The sequence below is a fragment of the Phoxinus phoxinus genome (assembly GCF_949152265.1).
Source record: "Phoxinus phoxinus genome assembly, chromosome: 10".
In the NCBI taxonomy this organism is placed as follows: Eukaryota; Metazoa; Chordata; class Actinopteri; order Cypriniformes; family Leuciscidae; genus Phoxinus; species Phoxinus phoxinus.
The window spans coordinates 26,958,920-26,984,211 of NC_136885.1; the positions used below are offsets into that span (position 1 = coordinate 26,958,920).

At 37.9% G+C, this 25,292-nt stretch overlaps 3 protein-coding genes across 5 annotated transcripts in view; 2 read left to right on the forward strand and 1 right to left on the reverse strand.

Moving 5' to 3' along the window:
• col6a4a (collagen, type VI, alpha 4a) overlaps positions 1 to 5,440 on the forward strand; it is a 32,996-nt gene extending 27,556 nt beyond the window's left edge. For 2 of the 3 annotated variants that reach the window (XM_079624646.1, XM_079624647.1), the window contains 7 exons: positions 108 to 204; positions 1,121 to 1,789; positions 2,183 to 2,291; positions 2,878 to 3,023; positions 3,185 to 3,355; positions 4,656 to 4,703; positions 4,829 to 5,440. In XM_079624646.1, the coding sequence (XP_079480772.1) occupies positions 108 to 204; positions 1,121 to 1,789; positions 2,183 to 2,291; positions 2,878 to 3,023; positions 3,185 to 3,355; positions 4,656 to 4,703; positions 4,829 to 5,001 (1,413 nt within the window). In that variant the 3' untranslated portion in view covers positions 5,002 to 5,440. Of the gene's footprint in view, positions 1 to 107; positions 205 to 1,120; positions 1,790 to 2,182; positions 2,292 to 2,877; positions 3,024 to 3,184; positions 3,356 to 4,074; positions 4,107 to 4,655; positions 4,704 to 4,828 lie in introns of all 3 variants that reach the window. The other variant, XM_079624648.1, reaches the window with a different exon arrangement.
• pik3r4 (phosphoinositide-3-kinase, regulatory subunit 4) lies at positions 5,436 to 17,634 on the reverse strand. Its single transcript, XM_079624649.1, has 21 exons — positions 17,415 to 17,634; positions 16,231 to 16,991; positions 15,999 to 16,132; positions 14,776 to 15,385; positions 13,976 to 14,110; positions 13,580 to 13,802; positions 13,331 to 13,503; positions 13,092 to 13,237; positions 12,550 to 12,753; positions 12,086 to 12,287; positions 11,945 to 11,965; positions 10,446 to 10,666; positions 9,913 to 10,135; positions 8,585 to 8,750; positions 8,324 to 8,488; positions 7,957 to 8,168; positions 7,589 to 7,720; positions 6,974 to 7,074; positions 6,791 to 6,879; positions 6,225 to 6,345; positions 5,436 to 6,137 (listed from the first exon to the last, which is right to left on the reverse strand). The coding sequence occupies exons 2-21, from the start codon at positions 16,946 to 16,948 to the stop codon at positions 5,967 to 5,969; spliced, it is 4,167 nt and encodes a 1,388-aa protein (XP_079480775.1). The 5' UTR covers positions 16,949 to 16,991; positions 17,415 to 17,634; the 3' UTR covers positions 5,436 to 5,966.
• An 82-nt stretch (positions 17,635 to 17,716) lies between these two features.
• On the forward strand, positions 17,717 to 24,962 carry decr1 (2,4-dienoyl CoA reductase 1, mitochondrial). The gene is made up of 10 exons (XM_079624650.1): positions 17,717 to 17,962; positions 18,368 to 18,564; positions 18,956 to 19,013; positions 19,108 to 19,194; positions 19,278 to 19,425; positions 21,806 to 21,905; positions 23,432 to 23,504; positions 23,725 to 23,871; positions 24,180 to 24,242; positions 24,340 to 24,962. Exons 1-10 carry the CDS (start codon positions 17,891 to 17,893, stop codon positions 24,397 to 24,399), a joined length of 1,005 nt encoding a protein of 334 aa, XP_079480776.1. The 5' UTR covers positions 17,717 to 17,890; the 3' UTR covers positions 24,400 to 24,962.
• Positions 24,963 to 25,292: the final 330 nt, after the last annotated feature.

A 25,292-nucleotide genomic window follows, 5' to 3' on the forward strand; every position in this document is an offset into this window, starting at 1 on the left:
TTAAATATACTTTCAAAGTAAAAACTTTTGAGTGAACTGTCCTGAACTGAACTGTGAACTGGTCTTGTGTAGACCAACTCATTTGTGGGATGTTTTGTTGTATGCAGGCAGATGAAACCCAGAGTTTTATCTTCACTGTGCTGGGTAGATTGCAAGAACAGGACACTACTCTCAGTAAGATCCAGAGTTGTGTTATCTGCTTTGGTAAGCACCAGTTATTTCTCTCCATCCGACATATTCTAATATGCTAATTTGTTTTGCAATCCAATGTTCAAATCTAATCAATTCGAATCTATGTGTAGTCTGCATTATGACTGATTTTTAGTTGAAAAAATGTAAGAAGAAATTAATATTGTCCCCGTTATATGCACCCCAACACCCCCCCCCCCCCCCCAATTCATTTTAATGGAAATTTGAAGTGTGTGTGTGTGTGTGTGTGTGTGTGTGTGTGTGTGTGTGTGTGTGTGTGTGTTCCGCATTGTGGATGTTTTATAGTCTCATGCCTTCATTTGTGCATGTGTGTGTTCTGGATTGTGATGGACTTATATTATTTTTGTTGATGAATAAAAAATAATTCCTAATTTTTCCCCCTTTCCCATTCACTCATTATGGGGGTCAAATTGACCCGCGAGGGAAAGATACTATTTTTATTACAACCAGAAAAACCGAAACCAGTAATTTTTTGTGCATTCCAATTTCAAGTGTGAACGTTTTCAGCAAGCTCTTACACAACTCTTTTGTAAAAAAATGTTTTACAGTAAACTCATTTCAGGTCAAAATGACCTGAGGAGATGAGTTGGGTTAAATTAAACGGAGTGCAAATTGAAACTTAAGTCTCAGATGTATCTCCTGAGTGTACAATGTATGAACTGTGTTCAGATTTGCAAAGATTTCAACATTTCTCATCAAATTAATGTGTGAATAAAGTTATGAGTACTGCTCTCTTAAAGGTAGGTGAAAGCATTAAATGAATCAAAAATATTTAATGAATGAAAGTTCAAGGAATGAAGTGTGTAGAACTTTATGAATGATGGGTGTGTTTAAATTCTGCAGAACATCCTATGGAGGTCTATGGCCGCAGTTTCTTTGTGGTCATATCTACACTCTTTTCTCTTCTAAGATCCCTGCAGACCAGCTAGAGAATGTGATGGCACCAACCTGGCTTCTGCTCCTCAGGAGTTGGACATGGACTTGGCGGTGATTGTGGACGGCTCTCGTAGCATCCTGGCCGACGAGTACGAGGGTGTGAAGGAGGTGCTCGGCGGGGTGCTGGATCAGATTGTTGTGAGCAGTCGACCCAACGGGGTTGACACTCATGCAAGAGTGGCCGTCTACCAGCAGAGCTCCACGTACAGTGAAGCCGAGTCTGCTGTGAAAGTCATATTTGGCTTCCAACAGTTCTCTGATCGTGATATAATGAAGAGAAGCATCTACCAGGAACTAAAGCAAACCGGAGGCTCTTCCAGACTCGCCCTCGCGATGGAATACGCCGTAACGCAGGGCATCCTCGCGGCTCCAAAGGGTCGCAAGAACAAGATGGTGCTGGCCATCATAGGGGAAGAGATGGCATCTCAGGACAGAGCAAAGCTGGACTTAATCTCCAGGGTGGCGAAGTGCGAGGGTGTTGTTCTCTTCACCTTGACGGTGGGTGACCACATCAGCAGTACTCAGGGGGAAGAGCTTGCCAGCTATCCCTTAGAGCAGCACATCATTCACCTGGGCCACTTGAAACACGGAGAGCAGGAGTACACACAGCGCTTCATGAGGACGTTCTTCCACATTCTGAGCAGTAAGTGTTTAACATCATTCAATACAGATTTGAGGGCCTAAGCTTTGCAATAGTTCACCCAATCAAAACTGCTCACCCTCATGTCGCTCAGAAATCACAAAAAAACACCATAAAAGCCATTGAGACTGTGCACTATATTCCACCTCTTCTGAAGCCGTTAAATAGATTTATGTGAGAAACAAATTATATGATATACATATAATACTTTTTGTCCTTTTTTGAGGCTTGACATTCCATTTGGAGCTTTTTCTGTTCCAAAACATGACATCATACATTTTTGAGCAACAGGAGGGAGTACACGATGACAACATTCTTGCTTTTGGGTGAACTGTCCCTTTAAGGATGACTATGCATACACTTGTGTGTGTTAATATAGTTTCTTTGTGAATGCAGAGAATGTGAACTCCTACCCTCATCCATCACTGCAGAGTCAGTGTAGTAGTTTTCAACAAGGTTCTGGTCAGCGTTTGGACTACGAGGCTGCAGAGAGACCTGTATATAGGTATCACATGACAAACCCTGCTCTATCATCATCTAATGTGAAACATCTGTTTGTTTGAAATCATGGCAGTAACATTGAGCACTAACCTCTGTATTTATTTATTTACATATAAAAGAGGCTGGTGCTGGTGCAGGTTAATAAAATAATAAATACTTTATTTATTTATTTACAATTTATTTATATTATGTAATTTACACAAGATTTTAATAAGATGTGGCTTAATAATTAAACCTGCAATACATGTATCTATATATTTATTCATGTAAATTCTAATATATATTATTTACACAAATAAATAATAAATAAATGTATTTATTTCACATTTATTTTATTAACATGGATCTTAATATATATATATATATTAAGATCCATGTTAATAAAATACATGTGAAATAAATAAATATATTTATTACTTATTATTTATTTATAATGATAATAGAAAGATTATTACATGCTGTAGAAAAAAGGCAGGTGCCTGTTCAATAAGATAAAGATTTTTGTGTTAAAATATTTTGTGCAAAAATTGGCTCAACTGTTTGTGAATATCCATTATGTGCTCAGTGTCAAAACAAAAGCTATTTCCTAGGATTCCTTTGCCATCCGCTGTATACCCAAATGTGGTGGTGGAAGAGGAAAGGGAGGAAGAAGACACTGCACAGAAGGAGACTGAGGACCAGCATACATCAGGCCGTGGAGACTCATTAGTCGAGTCTCCGATTGACCGCACAGACAGTATGTTCTTACTGTACAAATCTCTGCTCACATCACCGTGCCTCTAGTGCTTAAACCAACTTTACTGCAAACTTAGGCAGTTTTATTTAAAAGCTACTTATTTAAATGATTTTCCAGCATCATTGTCATGGCTTACTAGTAAATAAGCGTTTTGCTTTCAGGTCTCTGTCACCTGAACAGTGACAGAGGAACCGTCTGTGGGGAATATATGCAGCAGTGGTATTATAAAGAAGCAGTTGATGCATGTTTACCCTTCTGGTACGGGGGCTGTGACGGTAACCGTAACCGTTTTAGTTCAGAAAAGGAATGCCTGCAGACCTGCGGCAAACAAAGTAAGTAACTGCACTGACAGTGTTGGGGAAAGCTAACTTGAAAAGGAATGCGTAGGCTTCCTAAAAAAGTAACTAATTACATTGACTCTTATTGAAAAGTAATGTGTTACATTACTTTTGCGTTAATTGTTTCTCACCTGAGCTGGGCTTGCTTGCTTGTTTAGTTTTTTTCAATAACAAAAAAACAAAAGTTATATTTCTGGCAAATGTAAAGGCCCTTTCTTTCACACCAAAAGTGAAATGCTAATTCACGCTTGTACAGTAGAGGGCGCAGCTCAATCAAACCTTTCAGTTGCGCTGCCATTCTGGATTCCAGAAGACGCAGTTGAAGAAAGTTGAACACTCTTATTTACTGTAGGCTACTTCAGCAATAAAAAATAAAATGAAACAGAAATGTGATGTTTAACTAAAGTAATTTTGCTTATTAGATGGTTTAATTGGATCATCGAAGGTCTGCAGCAAAGACATTGGTTAATAAAGTGAGATTAAATACATAAAGTAGGCTATATTTGTATTATTTAACATTTAATTATTGCAGGTTTGCGTAATATTCAGCGTTTGCATTTCATTTCGAGGAGTACCGAATCTGTTTTTTGTGCATGTGGTACGAGTAAATACCTGCTCACATTTAGTTTAGAACTATAATAACCATCATGTTCACTCTGCGCACACAATGCTTGCACTTTACTCCTGATTTTTCTCAACATGACTCTCATGAGGTGTCAGTCAACAAATGCGAAAACAAACATGGGTAACTTGCATTATTTACTTGAAAAAGTTGCTCAGATATTTTGTTGTAAATTTTAAAGAAATGCATTACTTTACTAGTTACTTGAATCTGATTAGATTACTTGCATTTCTTGTAATGCATTACACTGTGCACTGGTTCATAAATCTTTGTAAACTGTCAATCATTTTTAGTTTAAGCTGGTCTGCCAGCCTAGCCAAACTGTCCTTTAGCTATTATAGTCGTGCTTCTCTTTCAGCCTAAATAGCTGAAAAGTTGCCCCAAACCTCTCTAAAACTAGCCAACATAGCAGTCTGATGAGTCTGAGAAACCAACTAAGACCAGCAAACCAGTTTAGGGTAGTACATTTCAGAAGGGTAGTCCAACCCAAGTCAAACTCCATTACCGGTAGTTGCTTTTGTATAACAAGACGTGTAAACAGATTCCATTTTGTGTCACTATAGTGACACTGAAATTACAAACTGAACATTTAAGAAATTACCGATCATACGAGGTACTTCATCAATATAAAACAAATGCTGAAACATTTGAATTTATTTATTCCATCTCCAGATCCTGGACTAATCCTGCAGGCAAAAGAGGAAACCGCATTATTTGATGGTGAGAAATGAGCAACCTCTGTAATTGCTTGTCTGTCTTTTGCTGATTCTTTAAAAAAATATATATATCTGTAAAGCCAGTAAAAGGATTCTGCATCAACTCTTTCCTGATGTTTCCACTCACAGATGCGTGCCTCATGAAACAGGATGTGGGGCCCTGCAGTGACTATGCTTTAAGCTGGTACTATGACATCCAGCAGAATGAATGTATACACTTCTGGTTTGGAGGATGTGGAGGAAACAAAAACAACTTTGAAACGCAGAAGGAGTGTGAAGCCCTTTGTCTAAGGGACATTTAACCTGGATGACTTTCCAAATGACACTTTACATTTGAACAAATGTTCACCATCGCATTTAGCTTCTTCTTTTTTTTAAAGCTAAACATTTTTTTTATTTTTTATATATACAATATTTTTACTACAAAAAAAGCAAAAAATTACCTACCGGCATCCAACACAAAAGCAAATTAGCACTTTTTTTTCCATCATACTTTTATAAAGTTATACATTATCAGCTAAGTCTGGATATCAATGTACATGAAGGTTGTTAGTGAAGAAGTTCTGTGACACCACCAGTAATGTGGAATAAAAAAAAATTATACTAAATAAAACACAAATTTGTTGAAGTGCATTTTTTTATCTTTAAAAATTATGAAAAACTGCTCGCAACCCATTTTACATCTGTACCTTTTCGTATGTTTGAGTGAAACCAGGTTTTCCAAAATAAAAAAAGTAGGGTTGGATTTGATTTTATTCAGTGGGAATCCATGAGTCAACTTCGATTTTTCATGTTCACTTTAAACAAGGCTAAATATGCCATGCTACAAAGTTTTTCAGCAAAAACACCAAGCAAATACACATTTCTCGTCACATTTATTCAGTAATATTACACAGTGATTACAATGGAAGTTTCATTCCATGTCTTGCATTCAGGCCTTGAAAGAAAACTAGGTGTTTACATAGCTGTGTAACTATTGTGTGAAATACTGCAAATACTTTTTAGCTATACCATGTCCTGTTTTCTACAGTGTGGCCTTATTGTATGGCCTTGATATCAGCATGAAGCAGTTGCACAAAAGAATAAAACACAAAGAAAACTGTTCACACACAAACTGCAGGCGTACACTGTTTTATATAGTTAATATTAAAGTGGATTTGATCCTAAATGACTGAATTATATTAATTGGCATTATATTTAAATTTACATTGCACTTGATTGGACGTCCATACAAACAATGTTGTCCCATCTTGGCACAGTGTGTCTCTCACTTCCAGACTTTGACAATGCCATCTCTAGAGGAGGTGACTATAAAGCCCTGGGTGGTCTGGAACGTCGCAATATCAGTAATGATGTCGTGGTGGCCCACGGGTAGGGATTCTGGGCCACGGCGAGGCGTGTCCTCGGTGGATCCGCTCTTCTGCTTACTGTGGATCTCCTGGTGAGGTTGAAGGGAGGCAGAAGTGAAGATCAGATAAATAGAAGCATGCAGAAACCAAAAATCTGATGGAAATGAGCTTCAGACCTGTACTACTTCTGTTCCTTCTATGATCTTGCGATTGTAGAACACAGAAGGGCAGTGAAGAGAGTCATTAGCACCGCCAGCGACGATGTATGACCTCTCAGGGTAGGCCAAATCCCAAAACCTGTAGATGTCATTTAGAACACACTCAAATTCATATATTTTGACATGAAACTTTTTCAATATTTACAAATTCAATATTTGTCCATATGCCTGCAGAACTTTGGGATGTCAAACATTTAACTGTATCCGAAAGGCAGCTGTTTATGTATGAAGATACCATTGGAAACAAATTTAACTGAGATTTTGGAAATATTTAATGACAATATGGAGGAAGTAATGTCTGGAGTTGAAATTGAAAGAAATTGCCAGTTTTTAATTGATTTTCTTTACTTTTATCAATCATAGATGGCCAAAAATACATAAAAACCAGCATTTTACACCCTTGAAGGGCACTTCAAGAACGGGATGCCATTTGTAGGGACGTTCCAAAGGAAAGTCTTCTGAATCCCTTTTTCCAATATCTTTTAAACAAATCAACAGTGATTAGCTTAACTAATTAGGCACACCTGATTCTCATGTCCGATCCAGCTGTAAGTAGGAGAGGGTTGCCATCGGCAGGGCTGCAGTATATCCCATGTACACTGTGAGGAGAGGGCTGTGGAGGACAACAGAATGATAACAGCTGTTAACTTGGATGAATTTACTCATTATTTTTGTTTGGTGATGGAGAAGTGACAACATGCAACAACCTGCATCTCTGAAAGTGGAGGTGCAGAGCTCGCCCACAGGGTAAACTTCCTGTCTCCAGTCTCCATATCCCACATGGACACCTCATTGTTACCTTGGACAGCTGAAGAGAATGAGGAAAATCTTTATGAACATACTATATTATATATTTATAATCTATATAGATACAGTACATACTGCATACACACACATGCTACCATTTAAAAAGTTTGGGATAAGATATATATATATTTAGTTAAATAAAGTTTAGTTAGTTTGTTATTTTAGTTAAAAAAAAAGATTAAAAAAATGTCTTTCTTTTGAACCTTCCATTTGTCAAAGAATCTTGAATAAAAAAAATCAGTTTTCACAAACATATTAAGCAGCACAACTGTTTTCAACATTGATCATAATAATAAGAAAAAATGTTTCTTGAGCAATAAAAAAAAAGCAGCATATTAGGATTTTTTTCTGAAGGATCACTGAAGTAATCGCTGCTGAAAATTCAGCTTTGCCATCACAGGAATAAATTAAGTTTTAAAATGTATAAAAAAAGAAAACTGGTATTTTAAATTGTAATAATATTTCAGAATATTACAGTTTTTACTGTATTTTCAATTATCAAGTAAACTTTTCACCTGCAATGACAGAGGACTGGTAGAGTGGATGCATCAACAGGCGTCTGATTCGAGCTCGGGCTGGGTGGGAGTGGCTGGAAATCGGTAACTGAAACCGCATATCCCAGCATGCCATTGTGCCATTACTTGTGCCTATGTAAGTAGGACATAAAATAAATCCAAGCTTGACCGAGCAAACCTAGTTTATCCAATGCTTTCATAGTCTAGGAATTTCCTGAATTGGGATTACGTTCTTCTGTAATTGGGGTTTTTATCAGTGTACAATGTATTGTATAAAGTGCTATATAAATAAAAGTGACTTGACTTAATGATGTTTCTGTACAAGCATCACTAAACATCATCTACTGTAAGCTATGCAGCTATCTTACCCACACACAGCCAACACTGGTGCATGTCCACAGCAAAGGAAGTGATGAGACCCAGGCGCAGGTCATGGCGGAGAGTCCAAGCGTTGCTGTTGCTGCGGAGGTCCCATCCCACCAAAAAGCCGTTCACAGTGGCGTAGGCCAGAACCGTCTGCGCCCCCGAGTTAAAGTGATGTACGTCCACCACACAGCCCTCATCCTTTGGATCCAGGAACCTGAAAGAGACTCAGCGGCTCACTGATCTGACTGCATGAGTGACACTGACCAGAGTGTGATGGTCTTGATTTACTTGTATGTGGCAGCACACAAAGTCAGAAAGTGGAATGGGAGTAAATAGAGTGGAGTAAGTATTTATATGACCTGCACACACCTGGTCTGACAGGGCTGGACTTTGGGTGATTTGGGTGGCTTGTTTGCCTCAACTGCAAGAAGCTGGATGGAACCATTATCTGATGCGACAGCAAGGTAATGCGACCCCTGACAAAAGGTCAGTGTTTTTACATGTCCTCCAATCCGAGAATATGTCAGCACAGACCTGAAACAATCACATTTTCAGGTTACAGTAAAACAACCACCTTGAAAATGCATAGATCCAAAAGAGTCAAAATACTGACATTAAGATATTATATACCTTGTGGTGGTCGTCTTGCCCTCCATTTTCTGGCTGTCCCAGATCTTTACAGTTCCATCATTGGAGCATGTCGCAAAGATGGAGTGCTCGTCGGACACTCGGATTCGGTTCACAGCAGATTTGTGCTCGTGAAGATGGGCCACTAGAAGACCTTTTGGATGCCACCCTGCAATGCAACAGCTACAGTTACCAAAGTGGAAAAAGTCGAAAAACTTCAACTTCATGTGTGTGTGGCCTGGTAAACCCCACATTATGGGGACAAAATGTCCCCACAAAGATTTTTTTTTTTCTAAAATGAAATTACTTAACTTAAGGAGCTTTGCATTTTAAATATAAACAAAAAATAAGAAGAGGTCTACAAAAAGGTCAGCTGCAGCTACTAGGGGTGTAACGGTACATGTATTCGTACCGGACCGTTTCGGTACAGGACTTTCGGTACGGTTCACATGTGCACCGAATGCAATCTTTCACGGAAATTAGGCTAGTTTTGTGTGCGGAACATGCGTCAATTCCGAGTTTCCACACAAACATATTAAGTGTCGGAAGTCTCCGCGTTGCACTGATTAAATCTGATTAATCGTTTTTGTGATTCAAATACATGTAAAATATTACCATAACATCTGTCTTCCTGTGTGCGGAAATTTGTTTATGTTGCTGTGACAACGAAACGCGTGCATGCGCGCCTGTGTTAAGAGCGCTTGCTGCTCCATGCGCGCTGATGTGCTCATCTGTTGACATTTCCAAATGCCTTTCAGTTGCTTAAAAAAGCGGGCTTTCCACACAAACAAACGTACATGTGTCATTAGTATGAGAGAGAAAAAATGGGATTTTAACTCTCGGGTCGGGCTCGGACATAAATATCTTTATGCCTGTCGGGCTTGGGTCGGGTTCGGTTACTGCTGTCTAAAATCTACTGCCTAAAATTCGGCCCGATCACCATAGCTAGCGTCATGGCCAATATTGGTTTAAGAGTATTTTATTTAGTGGAGAAGTTTGCAGCAGTATTTGCTGACTGATTTTATTTCTTATTCTTTTTTTATTTTATATATTTTTTATTAATTATATTTTATTAAAAAGTGTTTAAAAAAAGTGTAAACAAATTGTTAAAAAAAGTTTATAGTAAACAACCAGCAGTTTAATGTTTTGCATTTCTTTCCCTTACTGTACCGAAAATGAACCGAACCGTGACTTTAAAACCGAGGTACGTACCGAACCGTGATTTTTGCGTACCGTTACACCCCTAGCAGCTACTGATTTCAGTACGAGATCTAGCAAGCCAAGGCTAGACAGCTGCATGATAAAGTAGGGTGGAGATGAGACTGCTTTACCTGGCAGCGGAGGCCTGCTCTCCCACTCCGCGCTCTCCATCATCTGTTTGGCCATGCGCTCTGCGTTGCATTGCTCTCTTTTCTGCTGCACCAGCTGTTGCAGCTCAGCCTTGCACGTAGTGATGCGCCGCTGGTACGTAGACACTCCGGTTACGGACTGTACCACTTGAATGCTAGGAAGCACTGTGGTTTTCCTGGGCTGCACAGATCCGGCCTCAGGCACCTACGGTTGAAGAGCAATGGGGAGAGGTTTAAGATAAAGATTTTTGCTCTTTATCACCACTATTAAGGAACAACATGCTAGTGTATTTATTCTAGAAAAAATCCAGGACATTCCTGCATGTTTGAGTAAACATGATGGAAAATATCAGGTGACTGATATGATTGAAAGGCTTTACAGACTATAGAGTTGGAACACGGACAAATGCACACTAAGATAGGTGTTGATGAAGAAAGGATGATAGAAAAGGGAGAGAGGGCAGAGAAAGAGAAGAGGGGAGGGACGATAGCACACTGTCGGCTCAGCGGTCGACCTGGGCTGAGGATGGAACATGAGGGAGGTTAAGAGTCTGTGAGGAACTCTCAGATCGCAGGCGCTCTCCGGCAAGAGTTCCACTGGGTTCCCCACCACCGCTCGGAACTAGAACATTAGGTACCGTCGAGGGAGTCGCCGTGGAGCTGGGAGGGTCCAGAGAACCAAACATGCTCTTCCACTCTTCGTTCAAGTTGGAGTCCTGTTTCGTATGCTTGCGCGCTGTCACGAGAGAAACAAAATTAACCTGTTTTAAATGTGGTTCTGATTAATTATGCATTTCTGGTTTCTAAAACACACTGTGCTGCTCAGTTACCGTTAACATGCATACTGACACGTGAAAAAGAAATCAGGCAATGGATTTAGTGAGCGCAAAGACGCAGTACTTAACAATAAAGTAATTTAATATTAGTTCAAGAAGTGAATATTATCATAGAACAGAAGCAAACAATCAAATTTTACTTCCCAAATACACTTGAACTGAAGGGGACTACACGGTATGTTGAGATCATTAACTCGCAGCAAATAAATCAGCAATATTTCAAACCACATATAACTTCTCTTATAGCTGCAGTTTTACAAACCCAGCTTCAGTCAATTTGTTTTCTTCGCACTAGATAAAAAAATCTCAATATAATATTTCTCAACTTTGAAAGCCCAAGTTTGATTTTTTTATTAAACTAAGCATAAATAGGTATTTATCCAAAAATATAGAACTGTTTTATAATATAGAACCCTCGCAAAAGCGATCATCATATTTGGGGGTCATCGGCATCAAAAAAAAATCTGCAATAATATTCCACAGCTAATAGGGAATCTATGAGAATAAATATTTACATACACTATCATTCAAAAGTTTAGTCAAAAAGTTTTTTAAAAGTCTCTTATGCTCACCAAAGCTGCATTTATTTGATCAAAAATACAGTAAAACATGTAATATTGTGAAATATGCTTATTTAAAATAACAATTTTCTTTTTTTAAATATATTTTAAAATGTAATTTATTCCTGTAATGACAAATATTAATGATCAGTAGCTATTAATCCAGTCTTTAGTGCCAAATGATCCTTCAGAAATCATTCTAATATGCTGATTTGGTGCTCAGTAAACATTTATGACATAATAAATGTCTTTACTGTTACTTTTGATTAATGCATTCTTGCTGAATAAAATAATAGATTTCTTTAGAAAAACCTAAAGTTTTAAATGGTAGTGTATACTGGGAAATCTGTGACTATTTATGATTAAATTAATTCAGTCACCAGCAGCCATACACTTTGACAGTACACTCCCATGGGGTTGTAACAAACTGACTGCAACAAAAAGCATCATTAGCCCAAATGTGCTAGAGTGCACAACAAAGTGTATCTATCCACATCATATCTGCAAGTTATCAAGAATTCTCTGATCTAGCCACACAAAGCCTAGTCAAAGTGTTAGTCAAAGTGAGTGATTATAACTTCAAACAGAGATTAGCTGTTTGAGACCTAAACAATATACCAGAGGCAGAAGGGATGAAGTCTGTAAACAAACGAAAAAATATAATGCATTAATTTTTAATGGAGAACTAACGACATGAGAAGCGTATATATCTTCAATTGAAGTAGCAGTAAAAATGACCGCAGAAAGTGTGTCACCCACCTCTCTTGTCTTCAGATTCTTGCTTTGGCTTGATCAGGTCCACCTGTCGGCCAGTGATGCCCAGTGTACGGAGATCAATGACTCCACTGAGGGCTCCATCACTCAGGTGGCTCTGGTCTATGATGTTGGCTTTGGCCTTGTTGGACTTGAGCATGAAGTCTTTCAGAGCCAAGAGCTTGTCCTCCTCAGCCTCCGTCATTCCCTGAAAGAAATCACATAATAACTGCTCAACTTGATTTATACAAGTGTAACATGGGGAAGACTTATTGTTCCTAAAACGTCATTACTCAGAGATAGTGTTAGGGTCAGGGATATGGTTATTTCATAGAAATGTAGTTCTAACTATTATTTATTCATTAAAAAACAAATCACAAATAAATCCTAACTACAGTAGCAACCTTATACATTTATGTAAATAAATAAATAATTAAAAACTAGAATAGAACCTAATTTCTTTTCCTAACCTGTGAGAGCAGTTTCTTAAGGAGCTGTGCAATTGCAGGATCCTCAGGAATGGGGCATTCTGGGATGAAGCCATTGCGCTTTTTTTGGCGGAGTAACAGGTGTCTGAAGAGGCTTCCGATGTCTTTGGAACGCAGTGCGTAGTCAAAGATGGAGCGACTTACAGGCTCTTTCAGCACACTGAGCAACACAATCTCTTTATCAATCTGTCCAAAAGGCAGAAAAATTGTTTAACCAAAATTTAAATTCTGTCATTTACTCACCCTCATCCAAATCTGTATGACCTCATTTCTTCCGTGAAACAAAAAAGGTGAATTGTTTAAGAATCTTCAGGCCATAACAACTTACATTTTGGTCTGTTTGTCCGTCATATTAACTATTTTTATGATAGTCCTCAATTACTTCTATCACTGTATATTAAAAGAATGGTCATCAGATTAATTTAAAACTCACCTTTTGTGTTTAGCGTAAAAAAGAAGTGTAGCAAATAAGTCACAACTAATACGATACACTAGATCCGAAGCCCGCACTAATGTAACCTCACCTGTATAATCGGCTGAGTGATAAAGGGGTTGAGATGGGGCATAAGTTTGCAGTAGACATCAGCAATGTTTAAGTGCTGAGCGACAACAGTGATGAAACCCACGGCTCCATAGCGGATCCACAGATTGGGATGACACAAGAAAGGAGCTGTGGGATAGTAATATTTCAAATAATAAATTATATACAATAATTACGAAGCACATTATACAATGGACTATGAATTAAGAGAGTTTTTCTGACCAATATCACTGACGAACTCGTAGATGTGAGGTTTCTGCAGTAGCCCCAGCTGACACATGCAAGTGAGAGCGTTGAGGGCTTTATAAATGACGAACTCCTCAGCGTCACTCAGGCCTTGCTGCAGAAGAGGTTTCAGGATGGAGGAACTCTGCCAGCCCACATATGCTGCTACACCTGCAGAGAGGAGGAGATTTGGTTACCATGTTGCGAGAGACTGCCTTCATATGAAGCAACTGTGGCGGCAACTTTCCTACTATGCTGTCAAAGAAAGCTCCACGGAGGTGCCAGTCATTCTTGTCGTTGAGGAAGGTGATCATGTGGGAGAGGAGGACATCGTTGGCTTTCTGTCTGCCGAAGAACACGCAGAGGCGCGTGATGCCGTTCTCCATCAACGTCTGTTTGACGATGTTCTCAGGGTCGCTCAGTAAAGTCACCACCTTCTGCTGAACCATCTCATGCAAGGCCTGCAGCTCTTTGGACAATAGATGGATCATATCCACAGCGTTTTAATGATAGCATAAAAATCTTTTCATGCAAACTGTTTATTAATTGAGTCCATAAAGTGCGATCTATATAGACAATATCAATTAACGTTGTTTCAAAACTACCATAAAAGTGAGCTTTAAATGAAGGACAAACATTTACCTGAATCATAGTTTTCATTGGGGTGAAGAGTTTCTTCTGTGTCCTCTCCATTGGGGTCTTGTTCAGAACTCAAATTATTCTCCTGCACCAGCTCCAGAAAACGCAGTGCTGTCTCAGCCAAATGTGCTATGTTCTCTAGAAATATAATATAATAATATAACATACACTACTGTTCAATAGTTTAGAAAGAAGTCTCTTATGCTCACCAAGGCTGCATTTATTTGATCAAAAACACAGTAAAACATTAATATTGTGAAATATAAATTCATATTTCTATTTTACTATATATTTTTTCTATTTTCATATATTTTGAAATGTAATTTATTCCTGAGATGGCTAAACTAAATTTGCAGCAGCCATTACTCCAGCCTTTAGTGTCACATGATCCTTCAGACATCATTATAATAGTACATTGTGTTTCAGAATTCTTTGATGAATAGAAAGTTAAAAAGAAAAGCATTTATTTGAAATATAATTTTTTGTAACATTGTAAGTCTTTTACTGTTACTTTTGTTAAATTTAATGCATCCTTGCAGAATAAAAGTGTCAATTTCTTAAAAAAATAAACCCCAAACTTTTGAACATTAATATAATGTAATACAATATTTAAGTCAATATGAAACCTCTTTCATAATCCACTGCACTTCCGTAACCTTAAGTATTTCCAATTTAAATGTTTGGGGTTTTTTCTCCATTTAAAACCCAGAAACTAAATGGATTGTGAAAACTATTTACAGTTACACATTTAAAAGGCAGACAATTTAGACAATTTTCTCCAGAGATTTCTAGCACTTGAGTACCTGCATAAGCAAGTCTGACAATCGTTGCTTCATCTTGGGCCAAGTGGGCAATCCCAGGTAAAATGTATTCTGGGTAGATATTAACATCATTGCGAGGAACCTCCTTGACCAGCGCCAGCACTTTAGTCAGAGTGCGAACGGCCTCAGCCCTGACGCGCGGCATCGAGTCATTGCAGAAATGCAGCAAGTATGGTGTGATCCTGTCCAGCAGAATCTCCACATTTAGCCGGCCAGCCAGATGAAGGATCAGTTCCAGGGCTGCCAGTTTGGAGTCGCAAAAGCGCAGCGTCTGCAGACAGGATGTGATCACTGACACCAGCACCACCAGCCCTTGCTCCTTGGATGAACTAAGCTCCTGAGATGCCTTCTCCTGCTTTTCAGCCTTCCCAGTCTGCCCGCCACTGCACAGGTTATTGAGGATGTTCTCCAGGTTCTTACGGATCACCAACACCCTTTCGTCGGCAGACTGGAAGGTCTCCTTGGCAAACTGGGCCATGTAGGGCTGAAGGAAGGTGTAGAAGATTTCTGGGAAAGCTTTGCCTCGCTGCAGCTTCAGGTATTCTTCAGCCGTCAGGCGCTTCTCCGGTTCTCGCTGCACCATTTGTGCCACCTGCATAAAGTGGATGAAATTATTTAGAGTACGTAATATCAAATTAAGAGTACTGACTAGTATCATATTATTTATGAATTATTGTAGAGTCAGTAAGATTTTGTTTGATAAAAATAACACTTTATTCAGAAAGATTGCATTAAATTAATCAAAAGTGACAGTAAAGACTATTTCAAATAAATTCTGTCCATCAAAGAATCCTGGGGGGGGAAAAATGATCATGGTTTCCACAAAAATATTAAACATTGATAATAATAAGAAATGTTCTTAAGCACCAAATCAGAATATTAGATTGATTTCTGAAGGATCTTGTGACACTGATGACTGGAGTAATAATGCTGAAAATTCAGCTTAACCATCACAGGAATAAATTGCATTTTAGAATAAATTTAAATAGAAAACAGTAATTTTAAGTTGCAATAATGTTTCACAGTATTACTCTTTTACTGTACTTTTGATCAAATAAATGCAGCCTTGGTGAGCATAAATGCCGTATTTCAAAAACGTTTAAAAATAGCAGCTCCAAAATGGTAGTGTATAAGATTGTAGAACCTAAAGGGAAAATGTGAAACAACACACAGTATCTAAAATCTCAAATGAATAGAAATGTTACCAGTTCTCTAATACTGTGATCCTCAATTTTCATCAGCACTTGTTCAGTCTGGAAATGTCCTTTACGGTAAGCCAGCAGTTGTGAGAGGTCGAAGAGCGGGACGCCCTCTGTAAACAATTCTGCAATCACACAACCTAACAAAAGAAAAGGAAACAAGAAAGGTCTTTGAAAAATATTTCATATATTATACTGCACCTGCTTTAAGCAAACAGAAAAAATATATAATGGATACCAGCTGAGAAGATGTCCATGGGTTGCTTGAGTTCTCCCCTGGTCCGTTGGCTATTGCTGGAGAGATCCACAAGCGGTGTTGTCTGGTCACTTTCGGTGGCAAACATACTGCCATCCACGAATCTCTCCGGCGCAATGTAGCACGTTCTCCTCCTGGACGTGTCGAAGAAGTAGTTGAAATCTGCAGGGTTGTCTTCAGGCAAGTATGTGGGTTTAAAACTAGCAAAGTCTGTGAGAAGCACCCAGTTCCAGCTTGTCACCATAACATTCTCTGTTTTAATGTCACCATGACGTACACCAGATTTATGGGCCTGGTCCACGGCATTGAGGAGCTGGAAGGCAATCCACTTCTTCTCCACGTTGTTGAGAAACGGCCGTGTACTGATACGGTCATACAAGTTATCCCGAACATACTGGCGAAATAGTATGGCTGCTTTCTCAGTAAGTGTGGCTTTTTGAAAAGGCAGACAGTTCTGACAGGAGTGCAGTCTGATTTTCAGCTCCTCCAGTTCTTGCTTGTAGCTGGTCAGGGGCAGAGAGGGGTCCTGGATTGCAAAGACCTTAACCACAACCAATCCTTCTCTATGTTTCGCCCGGGCCACTTTGAAAAAACGCGTACTGCCCAGACTTTTGTCATATTCATAATCATGGATATCAGAGAAATAACTGTCCACTGAAAGTATCTGCGATGGTGCAATTCCAGCCAGCTGGTTCCCCATCTCACTGGATCAGAGATGGTTGGCCCAAAAGACAAATCTATACCTATTATAGATAGATAAGTTAGATAGATAGATAGATAGATAGATAGATAGATAGATAGATAGATAGATAGATAGATACTGTAGATAGATAGATAGTTCTGCAGTTTATTACAAAAATCTACTTTCTCTTAAAATGATTACTAATAAATATCTGTAACTAGAGTAAATAAATACATGAAAAGTTTTGTCATAAATTCAGTATAATCTTCAAATCCAGTATACAGTCTTTTCACATCATAGTGTCATGGGATATGAAATGCTGCATCATATCTGTTAGCAATACTAGCTAGAAAAATAACTCGAATATTTACATTATTGTCATTTTCTATCCATATAAACTACCAGTTATAACGTAATATGTCACATGCGTGTGCGCATATAGTGTTTGTTTACAGCACTGATGTAAAAATAAACGGTTGTTTACCTGATTGTTTGAGCCCCTGCGCGCTGTCAACTAACCGACTGGTTAACTAGAGTTATTTTCTTCCACCTTACACAAAATGACATTCTACATTTTAAAAAGCTAAAAAGAACAATACTAACAGAAATGTCAAATAATACAAACGATACTTTATGCAGATATTTACAAAAAAGAGCCGCTTCGTTTGTTATGTCTCAGGAGTGAACTAGAGGTGTGCGTCTCCAATGGCTGATCTGAGATCTGATCGTCAGCTCATTAGCGACACGCTATTGGATGAAAAGACTGTCTCGACTGATCTCAGATCTGCCGGCAAACCGGAAACCGGAAGATATCATTCAGGATTCTCGGACTTTAGTTGTGGAGTCATTTCAATGCGTCAGAGGCATTAATGAGTCTGACTTCACTAGTTTATTTGTATGCTTTTGACTTTGTTGCAACACGTATTCTCCCTCTAAAAAATTGTTTTTCCTTTTGACGTTATGGCGCTGCTCAGAGGACTGGCCTTGTCAAATAGAGTTTTAACTCCAAACAAGTGTTTCACACCAGCACGAGTAAGAATTTTATTTAGTTGTGCATGCAATAAAGTGTAATTTAGTTTAAAAATCTCATAAGCTGCAGCCAAGACAAAGTCATTTTTATCTGGAACTTTTAGTTTTATAAAATCTAAGTTTTTAAATTGCATTTTAGGGAATTCTATTTTAAATAGCTTGAGCAGTAAAATTAACTCGTTTAATTGTTATAATGTACACTGAATGTAAAAATCATGCCTTTCATGATTAAGGCTACATGACGTTGCATGAATTATAATGTATATTTCCTTAAATGCATAGCTTAAGCAGTAAGTACTTTATACTTTCATTGTCCTTATGACCTTTCACCCAGTTTTTATATATATGTATAGTAGCTGCTATTCATGTCTGAATAAATAAAATGACCATCTTTGCATCCTTTAACAGTTGTTTGGAAATGGGACAAACACTTTATACCAGAGCGGTCCTCAAGCTAGATTCTTCCCACCTTCTGAAGGTGTTATGCTTCTCCCAGGAACTTTCAAAAACAAAGTGGCCTTTATCACTGGAGGAGGAACGGGACTTGGAAAAGCCATGACCACTGCTCTGTCTTCACTAGGAGCAGAATGCGTGATAGCCAGCAGGTTAGTTATCCCTCTCACAAGATCATCAAAAAAGTATTAAGCAGCACAACTGTTTCCAACATTGATAATAGTAAGAAATGTTTCTTGAGCAGCACATTAGAATGATTTCTGAAGGATCATGTGACAATGCAGACTGGAGTAATGCCTGCTGAACAATCAGCTTTGCCATTACATGAATAAATTACATCTTAAAATATATTACAACAGAAACCAGTTATTTTAAATTGTAATAATATTTCTCACGATCACTGTTTTTACTGTCATTTTGTCTTCTAGTTCCTAAATAATTGTTGACACACCCTGCAAGCAAAGCCAAAAGCTTAAATCATGTTGAATTTGAGTGATTATTCATGTTAAAATAGTCGTGTTAAGTCTCCTGTTGTCACTCCAGAAATCTTGATGTTTTGAAGAAAACAGCAGAGGAAATCTCACAACAGACAAAAAACAAGGTACCTCTCTCACATTTAAGCAAACATTGCCATGTTTTTGGTGAGGAACTTGTTTTCATCCTCCTAGAATTGGATAAATGTGTTTATGTTTCAGGTCCATGCCGTCCAGTGTAATGTTAGAGACCCTGCTTCAGTGGAGGCTGCTGTTGACCAGCTTGTCAATGATGTCGGCCTGCCTGATGTAGGTTTAGGTCTCCATCTTAACTGCGGTGATACAATAGATTCCACACAAAACTCCTGATGCGTTGGGATTCTGTTTGCCAGGTGGTGATAAACAATGCAGCTGGAAACTTCATCTCTCCTTCAGAGAAGCTGTCTCCCAATGCCTGGAGAACCATCACTGACATAGTGTTGAACGGCACTGCCTATGTCACGCTAGACATCGGGAAACGCCTCATCAAAGCTGAGAAAGGTGATTATTATTTTTATAGAGATGTAGCAAAAAGTAGTTGTAGGGTAATTCAACTCTTAATCATGATAAAAAGATCTGCTTATATTTAGTATGCCAGTGGTTCCCAACCCTGGTCCTGTAGTACACCAAGCACCGCACATTTTTGATATATCTCTTATCTGATACATCTAAGGTTCACATCTAAATCTTCACTGACGAGGTTTTGATTAGGGTCCGTTTGTTTAAGGGGCCGTTTACACATCAATGTGGAAAATGTTTCAATTCAATTAACCGTACCCTAGAATGAGTAGTTCTGGGGGAACTCCAGTGCTGTGTTTGAAATTGCTCCCTATACCCTCATTCACTATTCCCTACATTTGTCCACTAATATAGTCCACTTGAAGGAGTGAATGAAAACGAGTGAGTGAATTCGGACACTGAGTGTGTCGGAATGGATGCTGCTTTTGTATATTTTGTGCTTGCTGTTTAATAATCATTGGAAACTTGGGAAATTGGCAGCTCCATTAGTAATGAAAAGATTTATCTTGAACTCTGTAATGTAAACTAGCATGTTTAAACCTTTATTAAACCATTTCATAATTAAAAAGGAATTTATACCTGTACACACATTGTACCAGTGGTTTGGGAAAATGAATGTACCGGTATAGATGATTCATCTGCGGGCGCCATCTTCTGGCGAGGCGTGGGAATTTATTCTGAACGAGCCTCACAGTGCATTATGGGTGTTCTCAGCCATTGAGTGTCAGTTGTACACTCGTTATTGCGGTGCATTATGTGATTGAATGAGTGCACTCGATAATGTCCACTATGGTTTCAGACACCACTACAAATGGCTGTTCCCTCAAATAGTGTCCTATTTAAGGGTATAGGGGGCGATTTCGGACATAGCCCATGACCAGGGTTGGGAACCACTGTATGCAATGGTGTTTCAAACAGTAGAGTGGTGCTTGATTCCCAGGGAGTGAGTGAACTGATTAAAATGTGTACCTGAAATCTCTTTGGATAAATGCTTCTGCCAAATGTATAAATGTTACTGTGTTACTGGCTAGCTAGCTGGAGGTGGTTGATTTGGAGTGCATAACCACTAGAGGGCAGTAACTGCAAATAAATCCTACATATTGCTCAAATCACTGATAATCTGTACTATTTATTATCATGTGATAATTGACAGCATGTCACAGATTATGTCAATAGAAATAAATAGAGAACCCAGAACATTTGTTCATTAAAGTAAAGACATTTATAACATTTAAAAATATTTATATTTCAAATTTAATGTTTTTTTTTTTTTAATAAGGATCAAATGACACTTGTGTAATAGCTGCTGAAAATTCAGTTTTGCCATCACGGGGATAAACTGCATTTTAAAATATAAAACAGTTATTTTTATTTTGTAATATATTGTAATATTTCACAATATAGCTATTGTATTGAACGCTGCACTGTATTTGTTACTGTCATTTTTATTATGCAGCCTTGGTAAGCATAAGACACTTCTTTTAAAAGTATTACAAAATCTTACCGAACACAAACCTTTTATTGTTCTGTAAGTTACATTGTGGCCAATTCTTTTATAGTGTGAGGAATTGAATTGTGGAAAACTTTACAGCATAAAAAACGTTGTTTGTGTTTGTGACTAACTAAGTTGTCCAGATGATCCACGTTTGTCTTCTGCCCGTTGTCTTGATGTTTCTGCAGTAATGAGGTTGCCTGTGGCTTCTTCGCACGTCCCGTGAACAATGCTTTTTGGAACGTGGCATAACAAAAAGTTGTCCAAATGTGGGATTTGTTTTGCTAATCAAGCTTGTTTTTGTAATGGGCTAATTTATGTGCATTCATGCCGTTTTCTGCTCTCTTTGTTTTCCGTGAAGATAACAGCTTCTGGCTGTGACCAGTAAGCTGCAGCATAATTACTCATGTGTAAATTAAGACATCATTAGTCTTTATGTAGCGCATTTACTATATTTTGCAATGATAAGACCCAAGTGTGTGTGTGTGTGGGTAAGATGACAACTAGCAAGATAATATATAATTGCCTCAGTCATATTTGTATTTGTTGAATGAGCTGCTCAGATTCAGATATCCAGCCTCTCACCTGATTATTTTGACACCTTTCTGCTTCCTCGAACATGGTGATTACAGACTGTTCAATTACTCCATTAACTCCAAGTGCAAAGATATTATGTTGCTGATAACAAGTCTGACCTTCAAGACTCAGTGCGTTGTATTTTCATGTTGATTTGAAACAAAGATTAGATTCCTGATGCACATTGAACTATTTATAAACTGTTAATACTTTATTATCATCAGGTGATCTGCAGCCTATATATTGATCTCATTTAAAGCACCAGAAACTGATCATCTTGTTTAATTTCTAAAGGTGCTGCTTTTCTGGCCATCACCACAGTCTACGCTGAGAGTGGCTCAGGATTTGTTGTGCCAAGTGCTGCGGCTAAAGCTGGAGTGGAGAAGCTGTGCACGTATGTACTCCGTTACACTACAGACACGGTTTTTGGTCCTTCACCTCCTGGCAGGCCTTTGAGAATCAGGTCCTCCTGTCAAATACCTTTTTAATATATTCCTGAAAGGCTGCATATGTTATCATAATGAAGGTGCAGTGGCTGTGTTTCATTTACATTTTAATTGTAAGATGGGGATCTTGATTATATCCCCTTAAGGAGTGTTAAATATGCTGGAAATACAGTAGAGAGAGGGGAACAGCACACTATCTATCTGATGATTTAGACCAGTAGCTTATTAATAATATCATCTCTGCTTAAATATTTAGTTCAATGACAGGATTTACTTTATATAAAACCTTTTTTTTTTTACTTTTTTTGAAGAGTGGAATTAGGAGCTCAATTAAAACAAGCTTATCTTATTATCAGGATGATGCTCCAAACAGTATAAGCACCATGACATTTATTTATATATCATGCTTTTATAAATTGGTTTATATCATGAGTGATGAATAGAGATAATCTTGATTCCATAAGAATTTTGTATGAATCAATTGCCTTGCTTTTAATAAAATAACAAAAATCAGTACAAGTGATCAGAACAACGACGAGTGAAAGAAAAATAATTACGATTCTTTAAAAAAAATTACGATTTATTTCTTTGCATTTGGTATGATTAGTGAGTATATACTATTACACTCTTAATATAATCTTATATATATATTTACAAAAATTATATATTTCTTAAATATTGTATTATTATTGTTATTAATTTTAGGTCTTATTCAATATTTCTAAGATTGAGAAATTCTGAAAATAAAATAATGAATGTGTAGTGGTTTCAGACACTACAGTCATTGTATACATGATTTAGACCTCACAAATATATCTGTTGCTTAATATGGAAAGTGGACACAGTTACTGATTGAAATTTTGATTGATTTTGTGTTGTATACATTCTTTACATGAGATCACCAGAGCCGTAACAGCCCTTTGATTGCATTTTCCTTGGCTTGACTGAGCCACCATGTTTGCTAGTGCTTACACTAGTGCTGTGTGATAAACCTAATGGAAAAAGGTCAGTCTCCGGGAGATAATTACACTAGAAGCACTAGTGGCCAATGCCATGTCTGATAGATGTCCAGATATCCCCAAAAAGTGGGAAAAATCTCAAATAAATCAGATAAGTATGCACAATAAATCAGCCACCATATCGGTATTGGCCGATATATGTTCATTTTTTTATGTTATTGTTAAAGGCCCTTTAAGAACATTTGGGCGATATATTAAAGACAAGAAATATTGAAATCACTGCAAAAAAAGAAAATACAGTTCAGTGCAACATGTGCAGCGCAAATCTGTAATATAAGCTACATAAAATTATAATGAGAACATTATTTCGGATCTATTCGGATTTAGATTTATTGTCCAATATATCGGTTATCGCCTTCCACATATAAAGAATTATCGGTGTCGGACAAAATTTTCATATCGGTGCATCCCTAAAATCAGAGCATATGTAAAAGGCTGATTGTCTCTACCGACAGGTCTCTGGCTGCTGAGTGGGGCAGATACGGCATGAGATTCAACGTTATTCAACCAGGACCAATCAAAACCAAGGTAGTGTGCATGTTTTTAATTGGTTCTTCTCTGAAAATGTTGTCTTCCATCCCTTGGTGTGTTCAGAGAAGTAGCAATGTCCATTTGTGAATGAATCATGCTTTCTAGTCAGATCTTTTTAAAGAAAACCAGTCTGAATGATTTGTTCACAAATCAGACTGAGTCAGTAAAGCTTTAGTTTTCCAAATATTATAATAACTCTCCCAGTATCTTTCTGAAGGGTGCATTTAGCAGACTGGATCCCACCGGCCAGTTTGAGAAGTCGTTGATCGAGAAGATACCCGTGGGTCGTCTGGGCACTCCTGGAGAGATCGCCAACCTTGCCACCTACCTCTGCAGCGACTACGCCAGCTGGGTATCAGGAGCGGTGAGTTCGATGACCTTGCGTGAAAAGTGCTTCGCCTCTCTGGGCAAGAGCTCACCTAGAGTCTTCCCCACAGGGCGTCTCCATTTACAGCCAAACGGAGACAAGGACACAACCTACACCTCTCTTTCCCTCTGTGATGAGTAGCAGAGGGAAATTTGTAAAGAATTAGGGGGGGTGGAGTAGTGCTCCAGAGATCAATATGAAATTATATAGTCTACTTATAAAGTTGAGGAGCCCTGACAGGAAAGCTAATATGTTTTTCACAGTGAAAGACAAATGTCCAGCTTTAACAGCGCCTCTGTCCTTAGATCATTCGAATGGATGGTGGTGAATATGTCTCCATGGCTGGCGAGTTCAATAGTCTGAAGGAGGTGATTGTTTTTTTTTTAACTCAATCAATCAGATATTTACAATGTGGAGTTTTCATTACTTTATTTATTATGTGTTTACCTTGATTTTATTTGCCAGGTCACAAAGGAGCAATGGGCCATGATGGAATCAATGATCAGAAGCACAAAGGGATCGTAAACCTCTAAAACCACAGTAATTCAGCACTAATGACAGTCCTAATCTCAATCTCCCATTGTAACACAGAGGATCAATTGAAATATGGGTTTTAGACTGTATACATTTAGACTTAAGTTGTCTTGGCACATACAAATATCCATTCTGTGACACATTTATCACCTTGAGGGCTGTAAGGAATTGTTGTTTGGAGTATTAGAGCCATATTGAATTAAAAATATGTGCACGTTTTGACATTTAAGTTTGGCCTGTCTGCCATTTCTGCCTTAAAAATCCATTGTAACAATGGCATTTACGTTCTGTTGGCTGTTAACATGTAGGTTACATATTTAGCCTGCATGCTGCCCCAGTGCCCTTGGATAGGCTCCAGCATCCCTGCGACTTATACAGAATATTAGCGGTTTGAAGAATAGAAGTGTGGATGGATGGATAAAGCCCACAAAGATTCCTACAAATATCATGTTTAAAAGAATGCATAAAGTTAACAAAAGTTTTAAAATCTTACAACAACTTTCAACTGCCTTATGATGTATGACTAAGTACAAATTAAAGTTTGGTGTACATTACCTTGTTTCATGCATTGGAATTATTTTAGTCAAAAATAGAATGAATTCTGCATTCTGCACAAACTGATACTTTTTTGTCAGTATTTATTGAATAGAAAGTTAAAAAAGATCATTTAAAATATAAATATTTTGAAACAATGTAATTGCATTTACTGTCTCTTTAATGCATCCTTGCTAAATTAAAATGAATAATTTCTTTAAAGAAATTTTTAAAAGGTTTATTTAATAAATTATGTAATATATGTATTTTATAAATATTATTATACATTTTAATACATAAATGTTTATTGTGTAATTTAATATATTTGGATTTAATTAATTTATATTTAA

Coding starts and splice junctions, on each gene's coding strand:
- pik3r4 (XM_079624649.1), bottom strand. CDS start 16,948: ATGGGGAACCAGCTGGCTGGAATTGCACCATCGCAGATACTTTCAGTG. Junction 16,133..16,230: donor CATGGACATCTTCTCAGCTG/GTATCCATTATA, acceptor TTCTTTTGTTAG/GTTGTGTGATTGCAGAATTG. Junction 13,238..13,330: donor CGAGTTCGTCAGTGATATTG/GTCAGAAAAACT, acceptor ACTATCCCACAG/CTCCTTTCTTGTGTCATCCC.
- decr1 (XM_079624650.1), top strand. CDS start 17,891: ATGGCGCTGCTCAGAGGACTGGCCTTGTCAAATAGAGTTTTAACTCCA. Junction 17,963..18,367: donor AGTGTTTCACACCAGCACGA/GTAAGAATTTTA, acceptor ATCCTTTAACAG/TTGTTTGGAAATGGGACAAA. Junction 21,906..23,431: donor GGAGTGGAGAAGCTGTGCAC/GTATGTACTCCG, acceptor CTCTACCGACAG/GTCTCTGGCTGCTGAGTGGG.